The sequence below is a fragment of the Cucurbitaria berberidis genome (genome assembly GCF_010015615.1).
Source record: "Cucurbitaria berberidis CBS 394.84 unplaced genomic scaffold K460scaffold_2, whole genome shotgun sequence".
In the NCBI taxonomy this organism is placed as follows: domain Eukaryota; kingdom Fungi; phylum Ascomycota; class Dothideomycetes; order Pleosporales; family Cucurbitariaceae; genus Cucurbitaria; species Cucurbitaria berberidis.
This window is the reverse complement of record NW_024468936.1, coordinates 1,682,882-1,705,453: the sequence shown is the minus strand read 5'-3', so window position 1 is coordinate 1,705,453 and position 22,572 is coordinate 1,682,882. Positions and strand designations below refer to the sequence as shown.

The 22,572-nt window shown below is 51.5% G+C and overlaps 10 protein-coding genes across 10 annotated transcripts; 4 read left to right on the top strand and 6 right to left on the bottom strand.

The window, feature by feature from the left end:
* Positions 1–76: 76 nt before the first annotated feature.
* Positions 77–2,467, bottom strand: K460DRAFT_383889 (GAL4-like transcription factor-like protein; the record flags this gene model as incomplete). The annotated part of the gene is made up of 2 exons (XM_040935472.1): positions 77–2,342; positions 2,399–2,467. 2 exons carry the CDS (start codon positions 2,465–2,467, stop codon positions 375–377), a joined length of 2,037 nt encoding a protein of 678 aa, XP_040790075.1. The 3' UTR covers positions 77–374.
* A 449-nt stretch (positions 2,468–2,916) lies between these two features.
* On the top strand, positions 2,917–4,696 carry K460DRAFT_374562 (uncharacterized protein; the record flags this gene model as incomplete). Its single annotated transcript, XM_040934682.1, has 5 exons — positions 2,917–2,973; positions 3,033–3,100; positions 3,153–3,221; positions 3,277–4,144; positions 4,196–4,696. 5 exons carry the CDS (start codon positions 2,917–2,919, stop codon positions 4,694–4,696), a joined length of 1,563 nt encoding a protein of 520 aa, XP_040790074.1.
* An 860-nt stretch (positions 4,697–5,556) lies between these two features.
* Positions 5,557–6,434, bottom strand: K460DRAFT_332576 (uncharacterized protein; the record flags this gene model as incomplete). The annotated part of the gene is made up of 1 exon (XM_040930847.1): positions 5,557–6,434. Exon 1 carries the CDS (start codon positions 6,277–6,279, stop codon positions 5,557–5,559), a length of 723 nt encoding a protein of 240 aa, XP_040790073.1. The 5' UTR covers positions 6,280–6,434.
* A 1,293-nt stretch (positions 6,435–7,727) lies between these two features.
* On the bottom strand, positions 7,728–9,204 carry K460DRAFT_281331 (uncharacterized protein; the record flags this gene model as incomplete). Its single annotated transcript, XM_040928479.1, has 2 exons — positions 7,728–8,360; positions 8,410–9,204. 2 exons carry the CDS (start codon positions 9,202–9,204, stop codon positions 7,728–7,730), a joined length of 1,428 nt encoding a protein of 475 aa, XP_040790072.1.
* Positions 9,205–9,975: 771 nt separating this feature from the next.
* On the top strand, positions 9,976–12,133 carry K460DRAFT_392847 (uncharacterized protein; the record flags this gene model as incomplete). The annotated part of the gene is made up of 4 exons (XM_040935908.1): positions 9,976–10,072; positions 10,137–10,359; positions 10,410–10,572; positions 10,625–12,133. The coding sequence occupies 4 exons, from the start codon at positions 9,976–9,978 to the stop codon at positions 12,131–12,133; spliced, it is 1,992 nt and encodes a 663-aa protein (XP_040790071.1).
* Positions 12,134–12,612: 479 nt separating this feature from the next.
* On the bottom strand, positions 12,613–13,644 carry K460DRAFT_363578 (uncharacterized protein). Its single transcript, XM_040932846.1, has 2 exons — positions 13,278–13,644; positions 12,613–13,228 (listed from the first exon to the last, which is right to left on the bottom strand). The coding sequence occupies exons 1-2, from the start codon at positions 13,427–13,429 to the stop codon at positions 12,850–12,852; spliced, it is 531 nt and encodes a 176-aa protein (XP_040790070.1). The 5' UTR covers positions 13,430–13,644; the 3' UTR covers positions 12,613–12,849.
* A 2,639-nt stretch (positions 13,645–16,283) lies between these two features.
* K460DRAFT_352636 (uncharacterized protein) lies at positions 16,284–16,925 on the top strand (the record flags this gene model as incomplete). Its single annotated transcript, XM_040931666.1, has 1 exon — positions 16,284–16,925. One exon carries the CDS (start codon positions 16,284–16,286, stop codon positions 16,923–16,925), a length of 642 nt encoding a protein of 213 aa, XP_040790069.1.
* A 347-nt stretch (positions 16,926–17,272) lies between these two features.
* Positions 17,273–18,321, bottom strand: K460DRAFT_374557 (uncharacterized protein; the record flags this gene model as incomplete). Its single annotated transcript, XM_040934681.1, has 3 exons — positions 17,273–17,939; positions 17,992–18,051; positions 18,113–18,321. The coding sequence occupies 3 exons, from the start codon at positions 18,319–18,321 to the stop codon at positions 17,273–17,275; spliced, it is 936 nt and encodes a 311-aa protein (XP_040790068.1).
* A 1,560-nt stretch (positions 18,322–19,881) lies between these two features.
* On the bottom strand, positions 19,882–21,231 carry K460DRAFT_279312 (uncharacterized protein; the record flags this gene model as incomplete). The annotated part of the gene is made up of 4 exons (XM_040928320.1): positions 19,882–20,027; positions 20,084–20,219; positions 20,275–20,871; positions 20,983–21,231. 4 exons carry the CDS (start codon positions 21,229–21,231, stop codon positions 19,882–19,884), a joined length of 1,128 nt encoding a protein of 375 aa, XP_040790067.1.
* Positions 21,232–21,613: 382 nt separating this feature from the next.
* Positions 21,614–22,157, top strand: K460DRAFT_243963 (uncharacterized protein; the record flags this gene model as incomplete). The annotated part of the gene is made up of 3 exons (XM_040927333.1): positions 21,614–21,690; positions 21,751–21,998; positions 22,093–22,157. Coding segments are annotated over 3 exons (390 nt in total), but the record flags the coding sequence as incomplete, so codon positions are not given.
* Positions 22,158–22,572: the final 415 nt, after the last annotated feature.

Sequence of the window (22,572 nt, the reverse complement as noted above, 5' to 3'; positions counted from 1 at the left end):
GTCCAGGATGAGCAGCCAAGTATTGATTTTCTATGACTGTACACTAGAGTGCATTAGTCGTCGTTTGTCATATGCAGTCGCAACAAATTAGACCCACCTTGAAGCTTCTTTGGTAAAGTATCGCATGAAAACCCCACGCGCCGAGAGCTGGGCGAACGTTATCGGGTTGGTAACGTGATGTGTTTGCGACAAACCCGGGCCGTTGTTAATCCCGAGTGCAAGTGCAGCATTTGGTTGGCAAGGTAAATGATGGGTCGCGGTCGCAGGTCAATGTTTGTAGTTGCGTAAACAAGGTAAATAAAGCGAAAAAACCGTCAGCAACATGGAAACTCCATAATGCACAAATTCGTAGTCTTTGCGACCCCCGTATAAAGTTACGCCTCCGGCATCGCCTCCGTTCCGTAATTCAAAGAAAACTCCGTGTTCCAATCTCGAGGTGGTACATTGAATACATATGCGCTAAGCGCTTCGGTATCGGTCGTTGTTACAGTAGGGTTGAAGACACTCCAGAACTGGTATGCTTCATCGATTTCCGCGGGAGCTGGCGTTGGCGCCGGCGCTGCATAATCAAAGAGACCAGCAGTCATGGACGCATTCGCGCGAAGTGGAAGTGGTGAGAGAGTTGCCTGCTGGGACAAAAACTCCATGTATTCCTTCTTGATCGGAATTAGTAGTCGCTCATATTCGTCCAGGCATCTCTTCGCTGCAGTCCAGCGCTCAGCGATGGACGAGAAACACTTGGCAAAAACGTGCATCCATTCCTCCACCTGCGGCCACGACCAATTGTCTGCCACTTCTTGCTTACAGCGTTGCAGGCCTTGAAGAAATATGAGAGCGCAGTTGAACACGTGATGGCATGGATGGAATACATATTTGATTTTGCCAGCCTCTGCTTCTGACTGTCGAAAGTAACCATCAGCAACCTTGACAGCGTTGATCAAAGCAGTCATCATCTGACTTGTAGTGGGATGTGGGATGCGACGAGAAGAGCGGTATAGGGTAGCCAGTATATAGGGACAGGCGATGTCGGAGTAGAGACACATTTCGTTCCATCTCGGTATCAGCCCGCGATCCTTGTTGGCGTCCCGCGAAGCGTATATCTCCTGTTGCCATTCTGACATTGCGCTGATGCATTGCTCTATCCACTGCTCGAGCGAGGTACATGATTTCGGTAGCGGATCACCAAGCCATAGGACTGAGATGATGTCCGCTTCGATGAGTCGGAAGCGACAAATGATGCGTTGGGTGAATTTGGACACTCGTCCTGCGGGTTCCATGCTGGCTTGAGTGATGGCGGTATCATCTATCTCCAGCGGGAAGTTGACCTCGATGCGTCTTATGGGCAAGCTTGTAGGACGCAGGAATATGCAGCATACTCCAACCTCCATCTCCCATGCGCACCAGAATAGTCGACGCCGCATATCGCGCTGAAACGCCGAGACTCGGTTATCGTTGGGCAGCTCTTGATGAAGGCCAAGATCAATGACGGCTTGGCTTATCAAACCCGTCAGGAGCCACAGGTCCGCCATGCGGGGATTGAGGAAGATGTATTGTGTCAGAATAAGAATGGCTTGGAGTCCAGGTATGTCATTCGTGGCGACCTCTGGGATCCATTGCATAGCGTGTCGGACGAGCTGATAGGCTGTCTCGTTGGCCTTTTGTACTTTGTGCCGAGCACTAGTACTCAGCGAGATGGCCATGATGATGCTGACTATGTAGCGATTGCGGAACGAATCCTCGCCTGGCGTCGATGCTGTCTTGTGGTATATGGAGTTGAATGCTGTCGTCACGTCGTTCCGGTGGTATATCGGATATTGGGTGATGACTCGATCCAGGTAGATTTGAAGCAGGGTGTTGGCACCCACCTCGTCGGGCATCAGGTCGTGAAACAGCCCCTTGGTCGGCTGGGGATTCAAAATGGACCTAGGGTGATTCTCGTTCAGATCGGTAGAAATTACAGGACCCTTTTTGGAGGGGAGCCGGGTTCCTTTGACCACACACTGCAACAGCGGCCTGGCTTTGGTGACGCCAAGAAAGGGGGGCGTGATGTCGTCCATGACCTGGTTGACAAGGCTGTCGGTGAAAGCGCATTTTTCCGGGCGCCATTGAGCAGGTGTTGCTTCGGATCCATGAGAATCAGGCGGAGAGGGAATAGTAGCACTTGGTCGTCCCAGTGGTGGTTGCAGCGACGAGGGACTGTGCAAAGCCTCGAGCTTGGCAATGCGGGCCTCGAGGAAGTCGGCAATGCTTCGAGGCGCCTCCTGCTGTGTTGATGAATCGAAGCCAACACACTGCATGCCTGACTCGACACATCGTGTACAGGCGGGGACTTTGCCGTCGCACTGCTAGACGTCAACATGTATACGACTATCAAGGGGGGCCTGACGGGTGTATGCACCGAGAGCTTCCGTTTCCGACAGCGCGCGCAAGCAAGCACCCTACGGCGCACCTTGGTGCGGTTCTGCATGGTGGAAAGAGGGCGTCGCGCGTCTGGAGCTCCAAGGCGCGCTCCTCATGGCGCTGGCGAGAGGGTTGTTGTGATTGTGCAGCTCCGTACGTTTGTTGGTGATGATGTTTGATGTTCTGGGCTTGACGGCATAGCACGCGGAATTGCAGGCGGCCGCGTCGACCATCACTTCCCGCCTTGGGACCGCGCTTGCCAGATAAAATCGTCCCCCATTATGTATGGGCCCCTCATCGGAGGAGCCGCCACAGCCTCGTCACGCATCGGAGCCTCTGTGTCGTCGACGTCGACAACAACAACAACAACAACAATACCCACAACCACAACCACAACCAAGTCGACTCTCTTCTAGACACACGGTGCTGTGCAACATGCCTGTCCCTGTGAACTGTACTCCTCGCTGAACCAAACCCCCCCCTCCCCTGCGCGCTGCAAGCAAATATATCCTCTGCATGGCGGCCATGGCTAGCACCATGCCTGCCAGGCTCGACTTGGATGCCCTAGTTCAGGTACCCCCAGGGCTGCCCAAGACCCAACTGGGATCGTGTACTCACTCGTCGTCTTCTAGTCCCTTCCTGCGTGCAAACGCTGCCGAGACTGTCGTCGCGGCTGCGACACGCTGTTGCCCAAGTGCAGGTACGAGGTGTCTTGTACCACCATGGGCGTTGGACTAACCCAGCCATGACAGGCAATGCACCAAAGCGGGCGTCGAGTGCATGTTCTATGACCACGGGCGCAACGAACTGCTGCCCCGAAGGCAAGAAGACGTCATCCATGATCCGTTTCACAGCCGCGACTAACGTGGCCCACAGCTATATATCCGACTTGGTGGACCACGTGCGGCGGATCGAGGGCCGAATGCACCCTTCCCCAGCTACGTCAGGAATACTCACACAGGATGCAACCCTGGCCTCGCAAATCGAGGCCGACCTCATCGCTTCCGAAAGCACGCTTTACTACGAGCACCACTTCGCCTACGCTGGCGAAAGCTACCGCTACTTGGGTTCAGAATCCTGTCTTCTAAAGTCCCCTAGACTACACGCTGCCAAGGGGCGTTCGCCGTTTGAGAGTAGCGAGGAAGACGATGACTGGCAACTGTCGAGCAAGGAGTCACCAGCAAAGCAATATGAACTTCTGGAGCTGTTTCTTGAAACCATCCAACCCGTGTACCCCATCCTGGATCCATCGCTGCGCTACCTTGGCCGAGAAGTACCGTCCGACCTCACGCCCACGGAACAATTCGCTTTGTACATGATCTACTCCATCTCGTGTTACGTCCTTCCCAACACGGGCCGGAGGAGAAATGCAGAGCAGATTTGGAACCCAACCGGGAGACTCTCGTATCATCAAGCTAACTCGATCAAATACCGAGCTCTGGCAACCCAGTATTTCGAAAAGGCCATGGAGCACCTCGAGGCAGCAACAGTGGAGCCAACAATAGACACACTCCGATCCGTCCTTTTGCTAGTCATCAACAGCTCATTCGATCCCAAGTCAGGAAACTTCGGCCAGCAGGTAGCTCTCGCCGCTCGCCTTGCCTTCGATCTGGAGTCAAAAAGAGAATTACAGGAGCTGGAGCCAAAGGATGTCGAATCGCTTCGGACTATGCATATGACCATTTTCAGTCTCGAGAATCAAGTTGCGTCTACGCTAGACAGACCTGCTCTGTTCCCAGAACCGGTGCGCTGTTCCATTCTAGCTGTGTCCAAACCACGCCGCTGACAAGTTCAGGAATCAGCAATATGTTTCGATAAATCAAAGCCAGCCGACTACATGTGCTCATTGTTTCGCCTGCAAAATCGCTTTCGCAAAGGCGATCACGTCACCAAAGAAAACGTGAAAAAACTCTTGCCACTGTTAGATGAGAAGGCCGAATTACTACCCATTGTTCGCATCGTGCTGCACATGACGCATCTTCTTCTCAATCCTTGTTGGGGAAGTGCGTGGCACGTCCTCGAAGCTGTTGTTAGCTTAGGGGGCATCCATGTCTTTGTGACGCCACACTGGGTATATCGAGCAGGAACAGTCCTCATCCAAAACATCCCCGCCATCTTTGGTGGCAACCTCATTCAACTATACTCCAACGCACTCCTCGTCCTGGAATTGTCTTCCTGGAAATGGCCGAGCTCCGCTGCCCTGTCTGCTTCGCTCATCGACCTCATGGCCCATATGAAAACGAAGTTCAGACCGGATTGGTCCGACAAACTTCAGCAAGGAGACGTAAGAATATGATACCTCGGTCGTTCCGGCTGCATATGACCATCATGTTTCGTTCAACAATCCTAATGATCTCGTTAGATGCATGGCTCCATGATGGACTTTTCAACCATCTCATAATCCATCCACCAGGCATCCGGATCCTGCAGCCTAAGTATGATCACCTCCGCTTTTCCAACCGATACCCATCTGCCCGGTGATGGTCCTCGCATATTGAACTCTTCTTGTCAAGCCACACCTACAGAATCCTTGGCTCTCATATACCCAGTTGTGTCCCGAAAGACTTATTATCGCCACAAACAACTTTACATCACTTTACTTTTAGAGCTCCTGCAAAAAATCGAATATCCTCTGTGCAATATTTCCAACATCGGCCAGGATTCAACCTTGGCCTTCATACAACCAACAGCAAAGTTCAAGGACACACCTTTGCCCACCTTTTCTCATGGTTTCTAAGTCCTCTAACGATCCAGTCGCAATTATACGACTAATAATGAAGATTTGGGCTGCTTGGAATCATTGCGGGTAGTGCTCTTTAGATGGCATCTCAAAGACTTCAATTGGGTTGTGGTTCTCGAGAAGAAGGGTCGTTTCTTACACAAACGGAGTCCTTTATATACTGAGTGTGATTTTTACGCGTATTCACGAACCTTTGACCTACTTGACATGTAGCTTGTGGATGAAAATGAATTGCTAGAAGATCGAATTGTGTCCCCCTAGAAGCTTGGAAGCTGTCATCTCACGTTGTACATTAGGGACGAACGAACATGGGCTAAAAAGCGCTCATAGGATGTCTTTGATTATCAACTCACGGACCCGTATTGATCCTCATCGGTACTCGAGACAACCATCAGTTGATCTAAACAACAACCTCATCAACAACCATACACAACCCTGAAGCCCTGCTCTGGCCATGCCGGCGGCTCAACATTTGAGAACCCCCAGTAGTTTGGCATATCCACACTGTCATACTTCATCCGCATCTGAAAGCTCAGCGTTTGATTGCAAGCCGTCTCGTTAATCGCCGCTACACCACTAACGCTTCTCGTCCTCTCCAGCGCCTCGGGCTCGCCGTTTACAGTGCCAAACACTTCGGTGCTATCTTGACCTTCGTAGGTATTCCACGTAGCCATCGACCCGAATTCGCGCTCAACTTGATATATGTCAAAGCTCGGATTCGGTCCGTGTATGAGCTGCAGTTGCAGATTGGGGAGGATGAACTCGAGCCGGCAGGTGAGGTTCGAGGTATTTGAAGGGAGGCCCTGGAACTGCACGCGTGTGGCTATCTCGCCGTCGCCGAGGAGTTGGCGACGCAGCATAAAGAATTGTCTGGCTTGGTGCAGGCGGCCGACGTCGTAGTCTGGGTAGCGCGAGTTCACCACGGCAAGGTCCGCCGGCCAGATCTCGATGCATTTGTACTTGCCCGGCGTGGTGGGAGGAGGGTCGGCGGTGGCGGTGAGGTTGGCGTCGCAGAGGGAGAGAGTGGAATTGCAGATTGTGCTGTTTCGAGCTATTGTTGAGTTCGGGAGTGGATATGGGAAGGCGAGGGTGCATGGCAGAAGGAGCGCGGCGAGAAGTGGAGTGGTTCTGATAAACATGGACTGTACTGATATTGAAAGAAGTAGTCCCAGTATTGATATCGCGTGGTTGGTCGAGGGCAAAGCTGACCGACGTAGTCTTGTTGACAAATTCGACGTTCGTGAGCGTGGTCGAGACGGTAGTAGGTGATAGCGGCAATTGATAGAATATGAAGGCGTGATTAATCAGTCTAGGGGTGCTGTATTATAGGCGATGGAGTGTAAGATGTCTACAGGCAGTAGGGGTACGCGAAACCCATAGCAATCCATTAGGTCTGTTATTGCCTTCTTGAGTGCGTGTGGTAAGAGCATCGCGCCCAAGGCTGCAAGGCAACAGTGACTACCTAGGTAACATTGCATACAGTAGTCTCAGGTGGATGAGGTGACACGTTCTTGCTGAGAAAAGCACGAATATTATTTAAAGGAGTCGAGTTACAAAACAACCCCCCGTACCTTCCTGAAAGTTTCTCGACAATCCAGCCACCAAAATTGAAACAAACAACTCCCCAATCACAAGGCCAACCCATACGCCGTTTACATGTCTTCTTCAAAACTGCGATGTTTTCGCGTAGTTTTTCAATTGTAGAAGGCCCAAGTGAGAGCGTGCGTATAGAAGTTTCCGGGTTCTCCAAGTGACGTTAATGAGGCGACGATTGTGGAAAATGACTAAATATGGCGACAACTTTTGGCTTGACACCAACTTCCTTCATACGGCCGCACTCAAATTACTTTCACAGAACCAGCGATAGCTCAAGTCGACTCGACGGACGTGTTTGGCGAGCTCGGGGCGTTCAATGATCTTCTTGATGAATGGTAGGAACAGATAACAACTAGGGCGTAAGTTGTTGTACTCGCGATATAACTCTGGCTCCATAACGTGTTGGAGACGTGGAAATCCTCTTCCTTCGTACGGCACGCTGCAGTTGCCTCAATCGGGTGAAATGACGTCATAGGAGCAGCATGCTTCGTTGTCCCATCATTTCCCATACTCTTGTACACAGACAACCTCATTCGTGATTCATACACATCTAATTAATAAACCATTTTCTGGGTTCACTCGCAATGGATCCACAAGAGCAGTTTCCGTCAGAGTAGTCCTCCTCATGCCGCCCCTCCATCTGTTTCACCCGCAATCTGATCTACATCGCTCGATGGTCGTCACCGACATAGCTTCGATATCCCTGTGGTCGGATTGTCTCATGAAAATACTGCCGTCACCAGTATTTCGTTCAAGCGGATGACGTCTTCCTGTAACGACTTGCTTCCCAAGAACATAAGTCAAGCGTGCACAACAGTCCGCTACTGCTTTAGCTCGCTCCGAGATCTGATGCATAGTTATGCGGTTGAATTTCAGTCCTTCCGAGAGTACTAGGGTTTCTCAAGACAAGGAAAAGACAAGGACATGAGGTTACGCTAACATGCTTTACCACGATGTCATCCCACGAGCGTGATCTGGACGAGTTTCCTCCTCAGCCTGGTATGGCTTCAGCGCGCTCTGGCAGCTGATCAAGCGTTGCAAAGGACTGACGGCTACTTTCGTCGGATGAAAGCTCCCCGATCGGTGCTCCGTGTGGGAGTTCCAGAGTGCTGCCACTTCCAGCAAGTGATGGTTGCTCACAGGCTGGCATATCTGGGACGCTGACCCTCGCAGAATGGACATGGCCGCGTCCGTCAACCGCTTTAATTTGCAGAGCGCCATATTGTTCCTCGATGGATATGGAGATTGCTGAAGTATCTGCGCCCGTGCTTCTCAATTTTGCCTCCCACGCTTGCGCACGAGCAGCACATGTTAAGCCTCCATCGTACGCACCTTGAAGTGATAATATCTTCAATGTTTCTTTCTTCATTCCTTTCTCTATTATCACCAGGAAATGACCATTGGAAGATGCAAACCCGGCCAAGATATTCGTACCGACTATAGTGTCCGATATTGGCCTCATCTGATGACGCAGAACACAAGGATCCTTTTCAAGCATATCAACCGGCACGATGAAGGTCGGCAGCAGATGAGATCCTTGCTTATGGTTCACTGTGCAGAACATATACGGTCTGCCTGTTGGGGAAATTATCAGTGCTGCAGACGATATCTCATCTCGATAAGGCTATTATACGTCAGTATATTCTACTAATGTGATATGGGATGGTGCTTACGCGTTGATTGCTGGTCGAATTGCAGTCAATGTGCCAAGACGGCTGCATACTTTGCATTCCAGCTCTTGCGCTTCGACCCAAGCTCCAACAGTATAGTTGGTTTCCCGTTGTCAAAGCAAATGCCATCGGCCCATACATGGCATTTCTGCGATTAGGGGAGAAGCCGACAATTTTGACCGCACCGTTGTTTCTTGGGCATTTCAGGATCAGTCGGTCGTTCTGAGCTTTCCAGCCATTGTTGTAAGCGTACTTGAACACCTTGACCCCGTTCTCTCCTTCGCCACCGACCGCTATACTCGCTGAAGCTCCTTCGCTCATAGCCGTCGTACCGGTTTGCGAGATGGACAGTGATTTGGGAGTCCAGCATTGATCATTGTCCACGCTTCTAGTGTCAAAAAGGCTACTTGAAAGATCTCCAACCGTTTTGTACCCCTCGTATACTAGAAGATGGCTATGGGTAATCACAGCGAGAAGGTCCTCAGATAGTGCAATTGCTCGAATCCCTTCATGCTTTGAGACCAGCTTGATGGATAAGGTGGCCTTGGGAGAGATAGCCCGGCTTTTGTCCGCTTCAGGCACGTTGTACACGCGAATCTGTTTCGAAGATGAGGTGGCCACCCAGGTGGATGAGATCGATGTCGCGATGTCGCCTGCCGCGGAAGCGAACAGCTGCCCAGGTCTTTGCAGGCGTGTTTCCGACTGCGTAATCAAAGAGGCTGAGAATGATCTAAAATTATCAGTGGCCATTGAAGGTTGGCGCTCGGCTGGTCGCGATAGTTGGCCTGTTATGGACATGTTCGATGCGCTTCGAATGGAAAAGTCATTGCTGCTCCGTTGGAAGAATACGACCATGACAGCTTATTGAGCAAGCTCGGTTTACTCAAATAATCGACACTGCGGCTACATAGAGCTAAACATCTCATCTCAAGTTCGGAGTCTAGATCTGGCCGCGTTTATCATGCCGTACTGATAAGAGCCGCAGGTTTCGTGCATGCCAGATCCAAGTCCCAACCATCTGGTTCGCCTACAACGCAAGGTCTGAGGAATTTACTACCTAATTGTCCTGATGACGGTTTCACGGCGCAGCTTCTCTCCAATCAACGCAGCAGCTCTAGGTCATTTGCCCGAAATGCTCACCGGAAGGGCACATGAAGGGAGGCGAACCTCGATTGCAGCGCCCATTGTGTTGTTTCATCAATATACGCGTACGACCATATACAGCCCTTTTTCGCATTTTTGCGACTATGCGGTTTCTCATCCAATCACATCAAATCGGGTCGCGTGCGTCAACGCGAATTCTTAGTAGTCGTTACTGTGGAACATAGAGAGCTCACAAATAAGGCAGAATTGTTGAATAGTCCATGAAACAGCTAAGCAAGTCACTTTAGACTTGTAGGAGACGGGTCCCGCGGGAGTTTCCACTCCTACCCTTTTCTCAAGAACAAGAACTGTTACTCGCCCTAAACATACGGAAAGCGTGATATATAGCATATTGTATACTAAAGAAGTACGAGACAGATTCTCTGATCCTATCAGCAATTTGTTCGTACCAATTCTCAGCCTGTCATGGTCGATGACGAGCAGCGACCACTGGATCGCTCTCCGTACTACGTCAATCATTCTGAACATCTTGACCGTGTCCTAAATAGGCCTCAAATTGCAGGTAAGTACACAAGATATTCAGATGGCTGTCTCCATTCCTGACTCTATAGGAATTGGAATCTCAGCATGTATTGGGGGAGGAATCTTCATCACCTCCGGGGCATTGATCTCCACCACGGGCTCATTAGGGGCAGCAATCAGCTATGTCATCGCTGGTGGTATCGTCGCTTGTGTTCTTTATACTATTACTGAGATGGTGACATGTCGGCCGCTAACGGGCGCCCTCATTGATCTGCCTCATACCTTCCTCGATCCCGCATGCGGCTTCACTGTTGCAGCTTTATATGGGTATGTCACACTATTACTACAAGAGACTTGCACTATTAACGAGCCACTAGTTTGGGCAAAATATGTGCCATGGCTACTCTAACCGCGCATGCGGCGAAGTTGACGTCTCTGTTGACGAAAAATGAAAAAGCGCTACATCCGATTGGCGCTGAAGTGGCCATCAACTTCGCCTTCATTGTCTTGACGACGCTCACACACTGTCTAGGTGTTAGAGTAAGCCAGTATGTTTCGGATTGAATTGCACAGCATGCTTACCTCTCACCAGCTATACGGCAAGATCGAGAGAGTTATCATGTGGTTCAAGATAGGCTTACTTGCCCTCGTCTGCGTACTAATGATAGTAATAAATCTCGGAGGTGGAGGCCCAAGACAAGGAGGGTACTCTACGAATTACACATCAAATGCCTTTACCCCTGGATGGAACCCGACTGGGTTTGAGAAGACCACCGCAGCCTCGCTCACACTTACGGGCATTTCGGATAAAGAATTCGGGATAAGCGGGCCCGGCGGGATGTTTTTCGCCTTCGTTACCTCCGTCACGTTGGCCATATTCTCATGTCTTGGTGCAGACCTGGTTGCAATGACTGCAGGAGAAGCGAGGAACCCCTGGAAGGATATTCCCGTCACGATGTCGTTCGTCTACCTCGTTCCACTAAGTCTCTACCCTTTCGCAATGCTAGCGGGTGGAGCCAATGTCAACTACGCAGATCCTAGCTTGTCAAAGGTTTGGGCCAGAAGTCGTGGTGCAACGAAGTCACCTTTTGTGATCGCGGCGGAGGAATCCTCACTAGATGCATTACCAAATGTCCTGAACGCGTTTTTCATAGTTTCAGCTTACACCACAGCAAATACTGACCTTTATGCCGCTTCTCGTAGCGTATTCATGCTCTCGCAGCAGTACCTTCCGCAGAACATAGCCAACGTCTTCGGTCGAACCAACAACGGGCACACACCACTCGCGGCAATACTATTCTGTTCGGCACTCGGATTTATATCTCTCATTGGGTTAGCCGACAAAACCGGTGCGCAGCCTCGCATCACTCTCTCGGAACTATACACGAGTTCTGCAACGTGCATTTATCTTTGCCTGTGCGTAACCTTCCTAAGGTTCAAAGCTGGGCTTGACCGGCTAGAAAAACGTAAGATATTCAGCCGCAACGACCCGCTCTACCTCTCGCGACTGTTCAAGTCCCGCTGGCAGCCCCTCCCCGCTTACATCGGCATTGTCGGATGCACTTTTGTAATCGTCTGGTCTGGAATTCCTCCACTGACCATCCTCATTGCGAAGCGCAGTCTTGAGCCAACGGCAAATCTCAAGCCAACGATCAGCCTTGCCTTTGACGTCCTGGGTGCCTATATCGGGCCTTTCCTGTTTGCCTCGCTCTACCTGTCTTACAAGTACATCCATCCGCGTTCGTCCTGCGTGGATCTCCGCAATATCACAGTCGAGGATTACGTGTTAGAAGACTTATCGACGATCGAGTTTGAAGGCCCGTTGTCAACTTCACCGGTGCCTCACTATCCTCTAGGGTCGCACGAGCTTGAAGCGCAGACTGACATGAGTCCCACGGCGACATCCGAGAGCCCGTTTAAAGAGGAGCATATGTACGCCAGCATAGAGATGAGTTCAGACATGCAGGAGGAGATCGAAGCCCAGGATGCTAGGAGGAAGGAGACGGAGAGGATAGCCCAGATATTGAGAAGGAGGCCGAAGAGGCTAGAACGCGGAGTTTGGAGAGAGATTTGGAGCTTTGTTGTTACGGATCAGGATTGATGTTCATCGCCATGTCACCCAAAGTCACCAAGGGAGAAGTAAGCTGCGGATAATTAGTAGTGCTGAAGCGCAAGTATGTAAATCAAAGGCCGTCGACGGACTCCAATGTCCCGGGTCAATAGACTCCGGACTTGCCGAGATCGGTTTGGGCAAGAAAGCCACTCTACTTAGGTATGCAGCCAAGCTTAGTCTGGGGTCGCTAGCCCAGGTCGAGATGTGGAGTAACAAACCAGCGGAAGCACAGACCTTGGCTTTAGACAATGCCCCTGATGTTGGATGCGCGGCCGCCGGACGAGGTCGGTAAAGCTCGGGTCTCAAGACGAATCGAACCGCGGAAGTCGCAGGAAATGAGGATGAGAGCGAGCTTCAGGGGCTCTTTTGCCATGTGATAATAGTATATTGAATAGTGATATTGACGTTATTGTTGATACACAAATCATAGTCCTGTACCCAACATATGACCTTGGAACCCAATTCCTGTCCGATGCGAATCGCATATTTCCTCCTCCTGTCACTTCTCGAGGATCACGAACTTCAACGACATGAGTTTGAAACTCGGCGGTAGTTTTGTGTCCTGGCGGTGTGGCTTGCGGCCTCCAGGGCGCATGTTGTCCTCTTTCCCTCGTGCTCTGCTCTCATCTCAAGTCTCCTCCCCAGAAGCAGACTTGGCTCGAAGCTGGTAGTCGTTTATTCATCGTGCACTGTCCTGCATGCTCTCACTGGACCTCATACATTTCCATCGCCCTCTCCATGTCTTTGAGACTGCTTCGATCTCCATATGCCTCCGCCAGAGCGACGTTCCTGTGCTTCTGGCTCATGGGCTTTGCTTCCAGGCCGGCAATGGCTCTCTCCATGTCTTCCAGACTAGATCGCTCGCCATACGAATCCATTAAGATCATGTTCTTCTCTTCTTGAGTAGGTTCAAGGCCCATTTGAATGTTGCGATTAGCCTCATTCAAGGCAGTCGAGATGCCAAAGCCGATGCTGGCATTGGCCGCGGGGAGCCTGGCTGTCCGGCGGCTGGTCTCTGTGGATGTGAAGTTCTGGGGAAGATAGATCATGCCCAGGGCAACTGCTGCCATGGTTGGTAGATACCTAGGTCTTGTTAGTGTCGACAGGCATAGAAGAAGGGAAGGTGACATACCATCGTGCAACCCGTCCAAGCCGGGGAACGACATTGGCTGTTGCTGTGAGGTGTGCGGCGGCGGCATCCTCCATTGAGATGACATGGCGAGCACGTGCGGATGATGTGAAGAGCCTCTGGCGGAGGAGTGGCGTTAGGCGGGTAAAAGACATGGTGTTGGATTGGTTGGATGTGTTACTGGTTTATAGTCGATCAAATATTCCTTCCGGAGCAGTGATGTTGGTACGGTAAAGTAGTGTTGGATAGACTCGCTGTGCTGGTTGGTATTTCGAAAAAGGCGTTCCCTAGGACGCGGGGATATGTGAAACAGATATACTTCCGCCCGTGTGCGGGGAATGGCATGTCACGAGTAGGCAGTGCCAAAGTCTCTCCACCGCGTCCTAGTATCACTCCACCAACCCCATCACTTGACATCATGTCTGCCGTGTCGCAGATTGGACTGATCCGCCCAATCCGATTCATTCTCGCGTCACAGCCCCGGAACCAAGCCATTTCCAAGGCACCGCGACGGCCATGGAGACGCCCTGACGTCGCGCCTTCTTGTGCTGTGTCTTCTCGGCCGCGCATGTATCATGGGAGCGAAGGCTGCGGCTACGTCTCTGAAAGAGGTTCGGCTGAAAACAACGGGAGGCACCGAAGTTCACTACCGCATTAGAGTGGCGGGGTATGGAAGTAGGACAGGGGAGGTTAGCTGATGCTGGATTATGGTTAGATGAATCGAGTGATTGTGGGGTGAGCGAATGGGTTGCGTGTCTGTCGACCGAGGCTCCGACAAAGGAAATGATTCGCTCGTGTAAGCCACGTCCCAGAATCAATCCTGCTTTCTGCGTCAACAACACCACGCAAACATCACAGCCACATTTAGAACACGAGCCATGTTTCGTCATTAGATCCACCTGGTTTCAGACGGTACTAAAGCAGTCCCTGCGAGCATGTCCTTAGCATCCTCTCGACAACACCACCCTCTACGTCTTTCCAATAGCGACAGCGCGAGAATCTTCTAACCCGAACGACTTCCACTTTATTAGACAAACTCAGTCTAGATCACCAAGACAGAAAGAACATCGACCGAGGCGTTTATCATCCCTACGTTGACCGAAATACCTCTCGCCCCGTCGGAACAACCAACATGCGAAATCGTTAGCGTACAATACACTCGACCGGCGATACTTCTGATCGCTGACGATCGGGGTTGAACTTTTATCCAAGATGTAGGCCAATCTGGCATGGCGGCTAGGCTAAGAGCGCCGGGCAATACCTAGGTATCTGCTCGCAACCTGAGAGAATAAATCTAGCGGTTCAACAAACAATAGCAAGTATGTATCGGAGACCTGGATCAACTGCTCGCTAGGGCTATCTGAGAATGTGCAGTTATGTTTTTCATTAAAGTATTAGTACTGACTTCCTACTATTGGTGCTGCACATTAGTGGCTGCACCTCATAAACCAGCTAATCATCCACCACGACAGAACTCGGAGAAATTAGCTCTGTATGTGGACGAGAACTTTACCAAGGCAAATTACGATACTGTGCGAGGGCAAATATGTTGAGCCGTGCCCCTTCGTCATGATATGAATACCCATCCATTAGCCGGGCCGCTATGTAGCTAGGTAAACATTGAGGATACATCGTGCAACCCAGGCTCACATACACTGCGCAAAGATGGGCGAAAACGATCGGACGTGCTCACGCTATGCGACAATCTTTCGCAGAGAAAAATGCTTCCATCTTCTTCCAGGCAGAAAAACCAATCTTTCCTCCACAGTCTATCTACAAACAACAACTTCGTACACTACGAATGTCCTCGCTACTGTCTTGGAAGGCTCTCGTTGAGCACTCTTTTCCGAAACCGACGAGTGAAGAGAAACCTGCCTATCCCGATTCGGAGTACGGTCTCTCGTTCACTCTTGGCTTGTTTCTATTCGTGCTGGGCGTAGCAAGGGGGGAATTTGATCAAGATTGTGGAAGCCGCAGACGCAGGAATTGTCGAAGACGCCGAATCCTCCCCAGGATGTGACACTCTGAGCTCTATGCTTCAAGAGCTATCCCTCAAGGAGGTCAACCTAGGGGACGTTCTAGACAACAACATCAGCTGTGCCATGGATTGGCCCTTTTGGAGTTTCTTGTAAACTGCGTCGATAAAGAGGGCATTCTCGGCCTGGCTGGCTTCAATGCTATGCTCAAACCACCACTACGGCCAGTCAAGCCAGGCCAGGCTATGAACAAAGTGGAGGTCCCCAAGCAGCCTGCTCGTGAGATGACGCACGGGCAAGCCGGAGCCTTTGTGAGCACGCAACCGACTGTCAATGTCGCGTCTATTGATCCTGCGAACAAGCGTTGTCCCCACTATTAGATCGATTTTGACGAAGTCAATCCAGGCCGTTCTAACGTTCCTGTCAAATTTCCACGTGCAGGCGGACATGTTATTAGTTCGATTGCCTAGTAGCGTGCCTTGAGGGTACTCGTTCGCTGTGTCCTCTGTGCCGACAGGACATGGTTGAGTCAGCTGGTTCCTCAGTAAGTCGTGCACTATCCAGGTGGGAACCCCATCGTCACAACAGGTATGCTTTTACATTTATTTAGTTGAGTGCTATACGTATTCCCGAGAAGAAATCAGACTACGGCGTTATACACAATATTGTAGCATTCCTAACAGTTATTGAAAAGCATTCATTTAAACTGTTGGCGCCTTCATAATCTCGTGGTTCTAAGGATCGAATCATTTCATGAGGCTATCATCTTGGATTTCCCTAGGCCTATTAATGTCGTGACGGAGTGAAAGCTTCTAGTAAGATAATATCCTATATCAGAGTAGAAATACTTATCCTACATAGTGCAGAAGCTCGATCCGACTTGGTCAGAGAGTCAATGCACATTATGCTTTCACAATGCCGCAGTATTACCAAACAAACCTCTCAAGGCCCTTCACTGATAACTATCCCCTTTTATTTCATAAGCAACCTGCTCCAAAGATCCCCAGCTCCTTACACAACCCAACTCAAAACAATGTCTAACCAAAAGCCCCTTCGTCCTGACAATCCCTCCGATATCGTCATGTCCACGCCTATTGTTTTCACATCCGAGCGCCTCGACCTTGCACCAAGTCGCCCTCGCCCCCGACCCCGTAGCACATGGTCCCTGTATGAGATCCACATGCGCCTACAAACCATCCTAGCCGACGGCCCTTCCGCCCCAAGCGAATGGTGGATCCACGAGTTAGCCAAACACGCCGCGCAAGACGCCGACGCGCTATGCTTTACTTTCCATGTACCCACACTGCAATTGGGCTTCAGCATGCTAATGGACGTGTTTCCCCCCGGTTCGCTGAACTTCCGTGCAGATGTGGAGCATTTGTTGCCGCTGCTGCCGATTCGGGAAGGCGAGGACGTGCAGCGTGTGCTGCTGATTGAGGTGATTCTTTATGCGGCGAGGGAGCTGCGGATGGATTGGTGGGATCATGCGCGGAGTCGGATGGCGTTGGTGTTTGGTGTCATGCATGCGTGTATGATTCAGCGGAAGCGGGAGGAGTTTAGAACAGATGATGGGGTGAGCAGGGGACTAGGGAAGATGGAGTTGGGACGAGACGAGAGTGCTTTACTCGACCGGCTGGCAGATGACTTGGCGGATGTGTTGAGGGTCAAGATCTGAGACGTGTTGAGATGGAGCCGGGAGATTCAAACATCTTCAAGTTAGCTGACCAAGTGACTCCTTTCTTTGCAATAGTATCAGACAGGAGGGAAGAAGTTGAAAAAATAGCGTGTTATTGAGCTTTGCAATGGCTCTTTCGTATGAAATTTGGATTTTGCTTTCTAGTGGTATGGTGCAATGGATCCGTATGTTTAAACTCTTCAACTTTTGATGCGAATCGTAGCGCTCGTGTCTCCTAAAAGCTACGCCCAGCATAGCAAACTTATCCACCATGATCATATATTACAAAAAGATTCGTTAATGTAGGCTAAACTATCGCCTAGAATAGAAAGATATAGCCAAGCGGCCTAATGGGGCGTCGAAGCCATCAACCGGCTCAAACTTCCGTTGGCCGCTGATAGAGAAGGTACAGGTGATTTCGCATAGACAATCTCACCCTCAATCGTACTCGTACTGGTCCTCGATATCGGCGGCGTCTTATGTGAGTACTGTTTCGCACTCGCCGTGGCCGTCAACGGCGTGACAAGGTCTATCGACTTGGAACTATAAGACGAGGTGTGTGGGTTGTTCCTGGGAGGCAACGGGCGGGAAGTCGGAGGTGGATACGCCGGTGTATACGGTAACGAGAAGCTGACTGAAGAGGCGGGTGTGTGGGAGAGTGACGGAGCGGCGCTGAAGCTGACTTGTGACGTGGAGGCGCGAGTGTAACGAGGGCGATACGGTCGGGCCGTCTCAGCTGCATTTGAAAGTGAAGCCTGGAAATAGCGCAGATAACGTGATGCTTCAGAGTCTGAGCGTTGCGACCTATCGTCGCTGGACCATAGGTTATCGTCCGAGGATATGTCTGAGAAGGCACATGATGAACGCTTTGACTCGGGTTGAGTTGGTGATCGTTGGGGAACAATGTCACGGAAGGTGAGGTCTTCGAAGGAGAAGTTGGCGAATGGTGTTGTTGGTGGTGAGTAGTTGTCGTATGAATACGTGAGGCTCTTTTCGCTATCTTTCTTCCGGCAGCTATATGCGTCTTAGTATAGAGCACACTGCAGAAGGAGCGGCAACGCCATACCTTTCCGAGCAGTAAAGCACAGAGTTACTTGGAACGATGATTTGCTTTTCGCAGAGAGTGCTGCCACATGGTTAGCATGTTGTGGTAGACGAGGCGGCGACAAGGCAGATGAACAACGTACCAGTAATTCAAAAAGCTCACGGCCATTGATTCGTCCTCGTCCTCACCTTCCGCCTCAGTGAAATGAGGGGATTTATTAAAACTGGCCTTGGTACCGTGGGAATGTGCACGTTTTGAAGGAGGGCCAGGCTTCGAGGGCCGTGCGTGCGCTGGCACCGATTTCCTTGAATGATGCGACGGGTGACGAACGTGATGTGTGGCTGTCGCCATGGTATGGAAGTCGGTCAACTTTAAAGCCTCACGGGATTAAATGGCGCACGGTGCAGCCGTGAGCGAATTGATCGCTGTCACAGGCTGAAGTAGCAGTGCTGAAAAGAGCGGTGACACAGCGTCGATTTACTTGGGAGCTGATACTGTCGGTATGACGGAAGGGTCGTGCTTTGTTTAGATTCCTTATCGCGTTGGAGAGCTGCGCCAACGATTTAGCCAGGCACACGTAGTGGCGTTTACATCTCAGGGCGTAGAGGCGTGCGAATAAGACGGGTCGGCAACGATGCCGACGATAAGAAGCCACCGAATTCACCGCGCATGTCATGAGGAATGTAGGAAGACAGCAAAGCTTACATGAATGATCAGGGCCGTGCGACGTCGGAAGGGAGGATACAGATCGATTCCAATATGCGTTGATAGGAGCCGTGCAGTACCGGCACCGGGGGGCGATGGCGTGCAAGGCTGCAGGCGCGATAAGCTTCCTGTTGGCCTGGACTGGTTTTATTAGGTGTAGTAGGGAGAGCCGAGGGTTTCCAGGGCGTGGGCGGCTTTTGGCGGCAGTCTGGGTGAGCAAGCACTGTATCGGTGAGGGGCGCGAGGAAAGATATCGGGGGACAGCCGTCAATAAGTAATTAAGACCCTGGTCGTCATGGATGGTGAGACTGCAGTTCTAGACTTGAGTTGACGACGACGGGCTCTAAATTATATACACGGTTTAGTTCAGGTTATCGTGACGCGTGTGGGGATGATTCGCAATGGCGAGTACTATGGAGCCATCGATAACCCCCCCAGCACGCCATCCCAGAGTAGTAGCTGGCTGACTCTTAAGCCACTTCCCCCCACCCCTCCCATCCATCACGGTGCGTTGATTTTTTGATCAGGATTCTCCCGCTGCGGCAACGGCGGGGATGCCGGATATCATACACTGACTGACTGGTTCCTGGCCAACATGGACGGATAGATAAGGTTGGCAGCTCGGTGACGATTGAGGTACCACTCAGTAAAAGTGCCATTTGTCCGCCCCCATCCGGCTGCGTATCAGTGCCTGCAACACAATGACACCTTTGGATCGCGAGCTTGCTGCGTACAATGAAGCCTTATTGCGTGAACGTGTCACAGCCTTCTCCATGCGGTATGCCGAAGGCTTGCCCTCAGGTAATGAAAATCGGGAAATCACGCAACGGTAGCGAATATGTCAGGATCGTGCTCGGCGTGCTGCAAACTTCACCAGTCGCATCGCCAACCTCGACCCGTCATGCCGGTTACCTGCTTGGGGATCGCGATGCGATGCGAAGCAATAGCTTCTCTGCCTGGCCGACTGACGAAGCAGGTGGAGGTGCGGGTCCCAGCCTTTACTCCAAACAAGCTGCTTGGACAAAGGAGCCAATAGATGCATCGCACCGAGAGCACTCGCTGTCTCTCGCAACTACACCGGCACGAAAATTCTCGCGCTCTGAGACTTGAAACATACTGCGTGCAGCAATCCACCATTGCTACAGGATGTGTCCGCAGTCTAGGCCGCCACGTGTTGGTCGGCAAGAATTTTCACCTAACCGTCCATCAGATCGCAAAGGGGTCCTTGGCGACCTGGCTTCGAGTGATGCGCCAAATTTGAATCGGCGTCGAAGTTGGATAAAACGGGCCAACCTGATCGTGTTCCGGGACTGGTGGGCAATCAATTTGCTCGAAACCGAAGCCGTTCCGCTCTACCCCACAAAAGTCAGCAACCAACTCGCCCGATGTCGTAAGCGGATAGACCCACTACACGCGTTCAGAAAAGTCTCGAACGTCTGCTCGTTGCGTATGGTGGCAGAAATGAACACCTGGAGCGCTGAATTCAGCTCGAAAAATTCCCACATGGTTGAAACCAAGCGTGGAATGACGGATTTGTCGTATGTCTGCGACTATGTTAAGATCATGGTCCCGCGAATATTGCATATGACGATGGCTTACGACGTCCGCTCCAAAGAGCACGTCCGGTGTTTCCATGCCGTAGTCTTCTGAGAAGGTTGTCGCGTCCATGGGCCATCCCCACTTGAGAGCCGCAGTGCGAACCTGGCAGCCAGACGAGTCATCCGTGTCGAGCCCATTCAGGAACATGTTCGTCTTGATAGCATCAACAACAGCTTCGTCGCCGTCCGTAGCAACAATACCAGCAACTTCAAGATACTTGGCACAGAGTATGGAGAGCATACCCGTCCCTGCACCTAGTTCGAACAATCTTTTGCCCCGAATTATTGTGCGACCGCTTTCAGATGCAAGATAGGACCCGAGAAGCAATGCCGCCTCCCAGGTACGAAGCCCAGTGGTTCCTGACGATGAGATGACGGAACGAGCCTCAAGAAGCGTCACTGTCCGCTCATCCGACGTGCTGCCGTTATTTAAGTGGAGAGGGTACGAGTATGTCACGAAGGCCTTTTGTTGAGCAGAATCGGCTTCGGAAGGGACGCAGGATGTGAGGAGAGTCCCCATTGCAGACATGAGATCATTTGAGATTTCCTGTTCACAGGGAAAGAACCAGGTTAGCAGGTGATTGAAAAGACAGCGCCTCTGCAACGAAGCACTGCTACATGCTGAATCATTCATAGAATCAATGAGCTTAGTTAGCTACGCTGCGTGAGGCTACCAGGAATGGCATCGGGAAGAGATGGGTGGCCATACATCCTCTTCAGGGTTGTCAATCGACTTTTCAAGTTTAGAAATGAGTAGTTTCAGCACTCTGTGTTGATAGCGTTGCGGAGGTGGCGAGGTGATACCATCCGCGTCGAATAAGTTGGTAAACAGCCACGACTGCACGTCGGGCGCTTTTAGGATAGCACTGTCTGGCCACCTCAATTGATATGGTTCTACCAGCTGAAAGTACTGGTGTCGCAAGATGCGCAGTTGCGACAAGACTTGTAATTCGTCCATGGTGGCGGAAGGTGTTGACACAGAGATGCAGATGGATAATGAGCCTGCAGGATATCGAGGCCTAACAGCCGGTGCACACCAGTTCTGGTAAGGTTGTGAGTACTCTCCAGGGCTGCACTTTTCAATGTTGGAGGTGGTGAGGGCAAGGGCGAACAGTGCGCTTACCTAATCGGAGTGGGGCGGCTTGGCAGGCGCTCGCTTCGCACACGGTCGAATTTCGACTACCGATTTTGACGACAACATCGTGCCGGCCAACTAACACCAGCGAATCGACAACAGCAGGATCGAGCTCTGTCCAGTACGTCTACCAGCCCATGCATCCGCTCCACGCACCGAAAACGACAGTCTAACACGGTGTTGCAGGTCGAACCTATCCTTCAACATGGCCGATTCACAAGTCACCCTGCGCACGCGCAAGTTCATCCGCAACCCCCTCCTCGGACGTCGCCAGATGGTCGTGTAAGTGCAGTTTACCGCGCACGCAGTTGCGAAGGACAGGGTCTGACAATGGTCGTATAGCGATGTCCTCCACCCCAACCGCGCCAACGTTTCCAAGGACGAGCTCCGTGGCAAGCTTGGTGAGCTGTACAAGGCCAAGAAGGACGATGTCTCCGTCTTCGGATTCAAGACACACTTCGGTGGCGGCAAGAGCACCGGCTTTGCCCTCATCTACGACAGCAACGAGGCCATGAAGAAGTTCGAGCCCCGCTACAGGCTAGTAAGATACGGCATGGCCACCAAGGTCGAGAAGGCCAGCAGGCAGCAGCGTACGTTCCTCGCGATCACCACCAAGGCCCTGTCATGTCTATGGCAGAGGCTATGGGAAGCTTGGTGAAACGACACATACTGACTCGGCAACAGGCAAGCAGCGCAAGAACAGGATGAAGGAGTTCCGGGGCACATCCAAGACCAAGGGTGGAAAGAAGGACAAGAAATAAGCGGATGCGCACTGACGATGACTATGAAGGTCATGTCTGCTGGAGTCGCGTGGCGGTTTCTCTGGAACTACTGGTCTGCCTGGCTCTTCATCACGGTGGACACGGAGTTGCTTCGGTGGGCATCGGCATGTATAGCTACGAGCGCCTGAAAAACTCTTGCGGACGGGAACGACAAGACGGACGGCGTTTGAGATTCGTTGTCTGGTAAACATCAATGCATATCATGGACCTTACGATCCTCCAAAATGCCTGGCACTCCAACAGCCACTTGTTCACTCGCCGACTCACCATTTCTTTTTCGAGATCTCACTGCTAATCGCATTGCCATGCTCTATGCCTTGTATCCTCCCGCTCCACTTCATCGATAGCACGTTCACTCGAACCCTTGGGCTGCCAAGTCACT

What these genes read in the sequence shown, in the direction of transcription:
- K460DRAFT_363578 (XM_040932846.1), bottom strand. Translation starts at nt 13,429, where the DNA reads ATGTCTTTTACCCGCCTAACGCCACTCCTCCGCCAGAGGCTCTTCACA. An exon ending in CTTGGACGGGTTGCACGATG is followed by an intron (nt 13,229 to 13,277) that starts GTATGTCACCTT and finishes AACAAGACCTAG; the next exon opens with GTATCTACCAACCATGGCAG.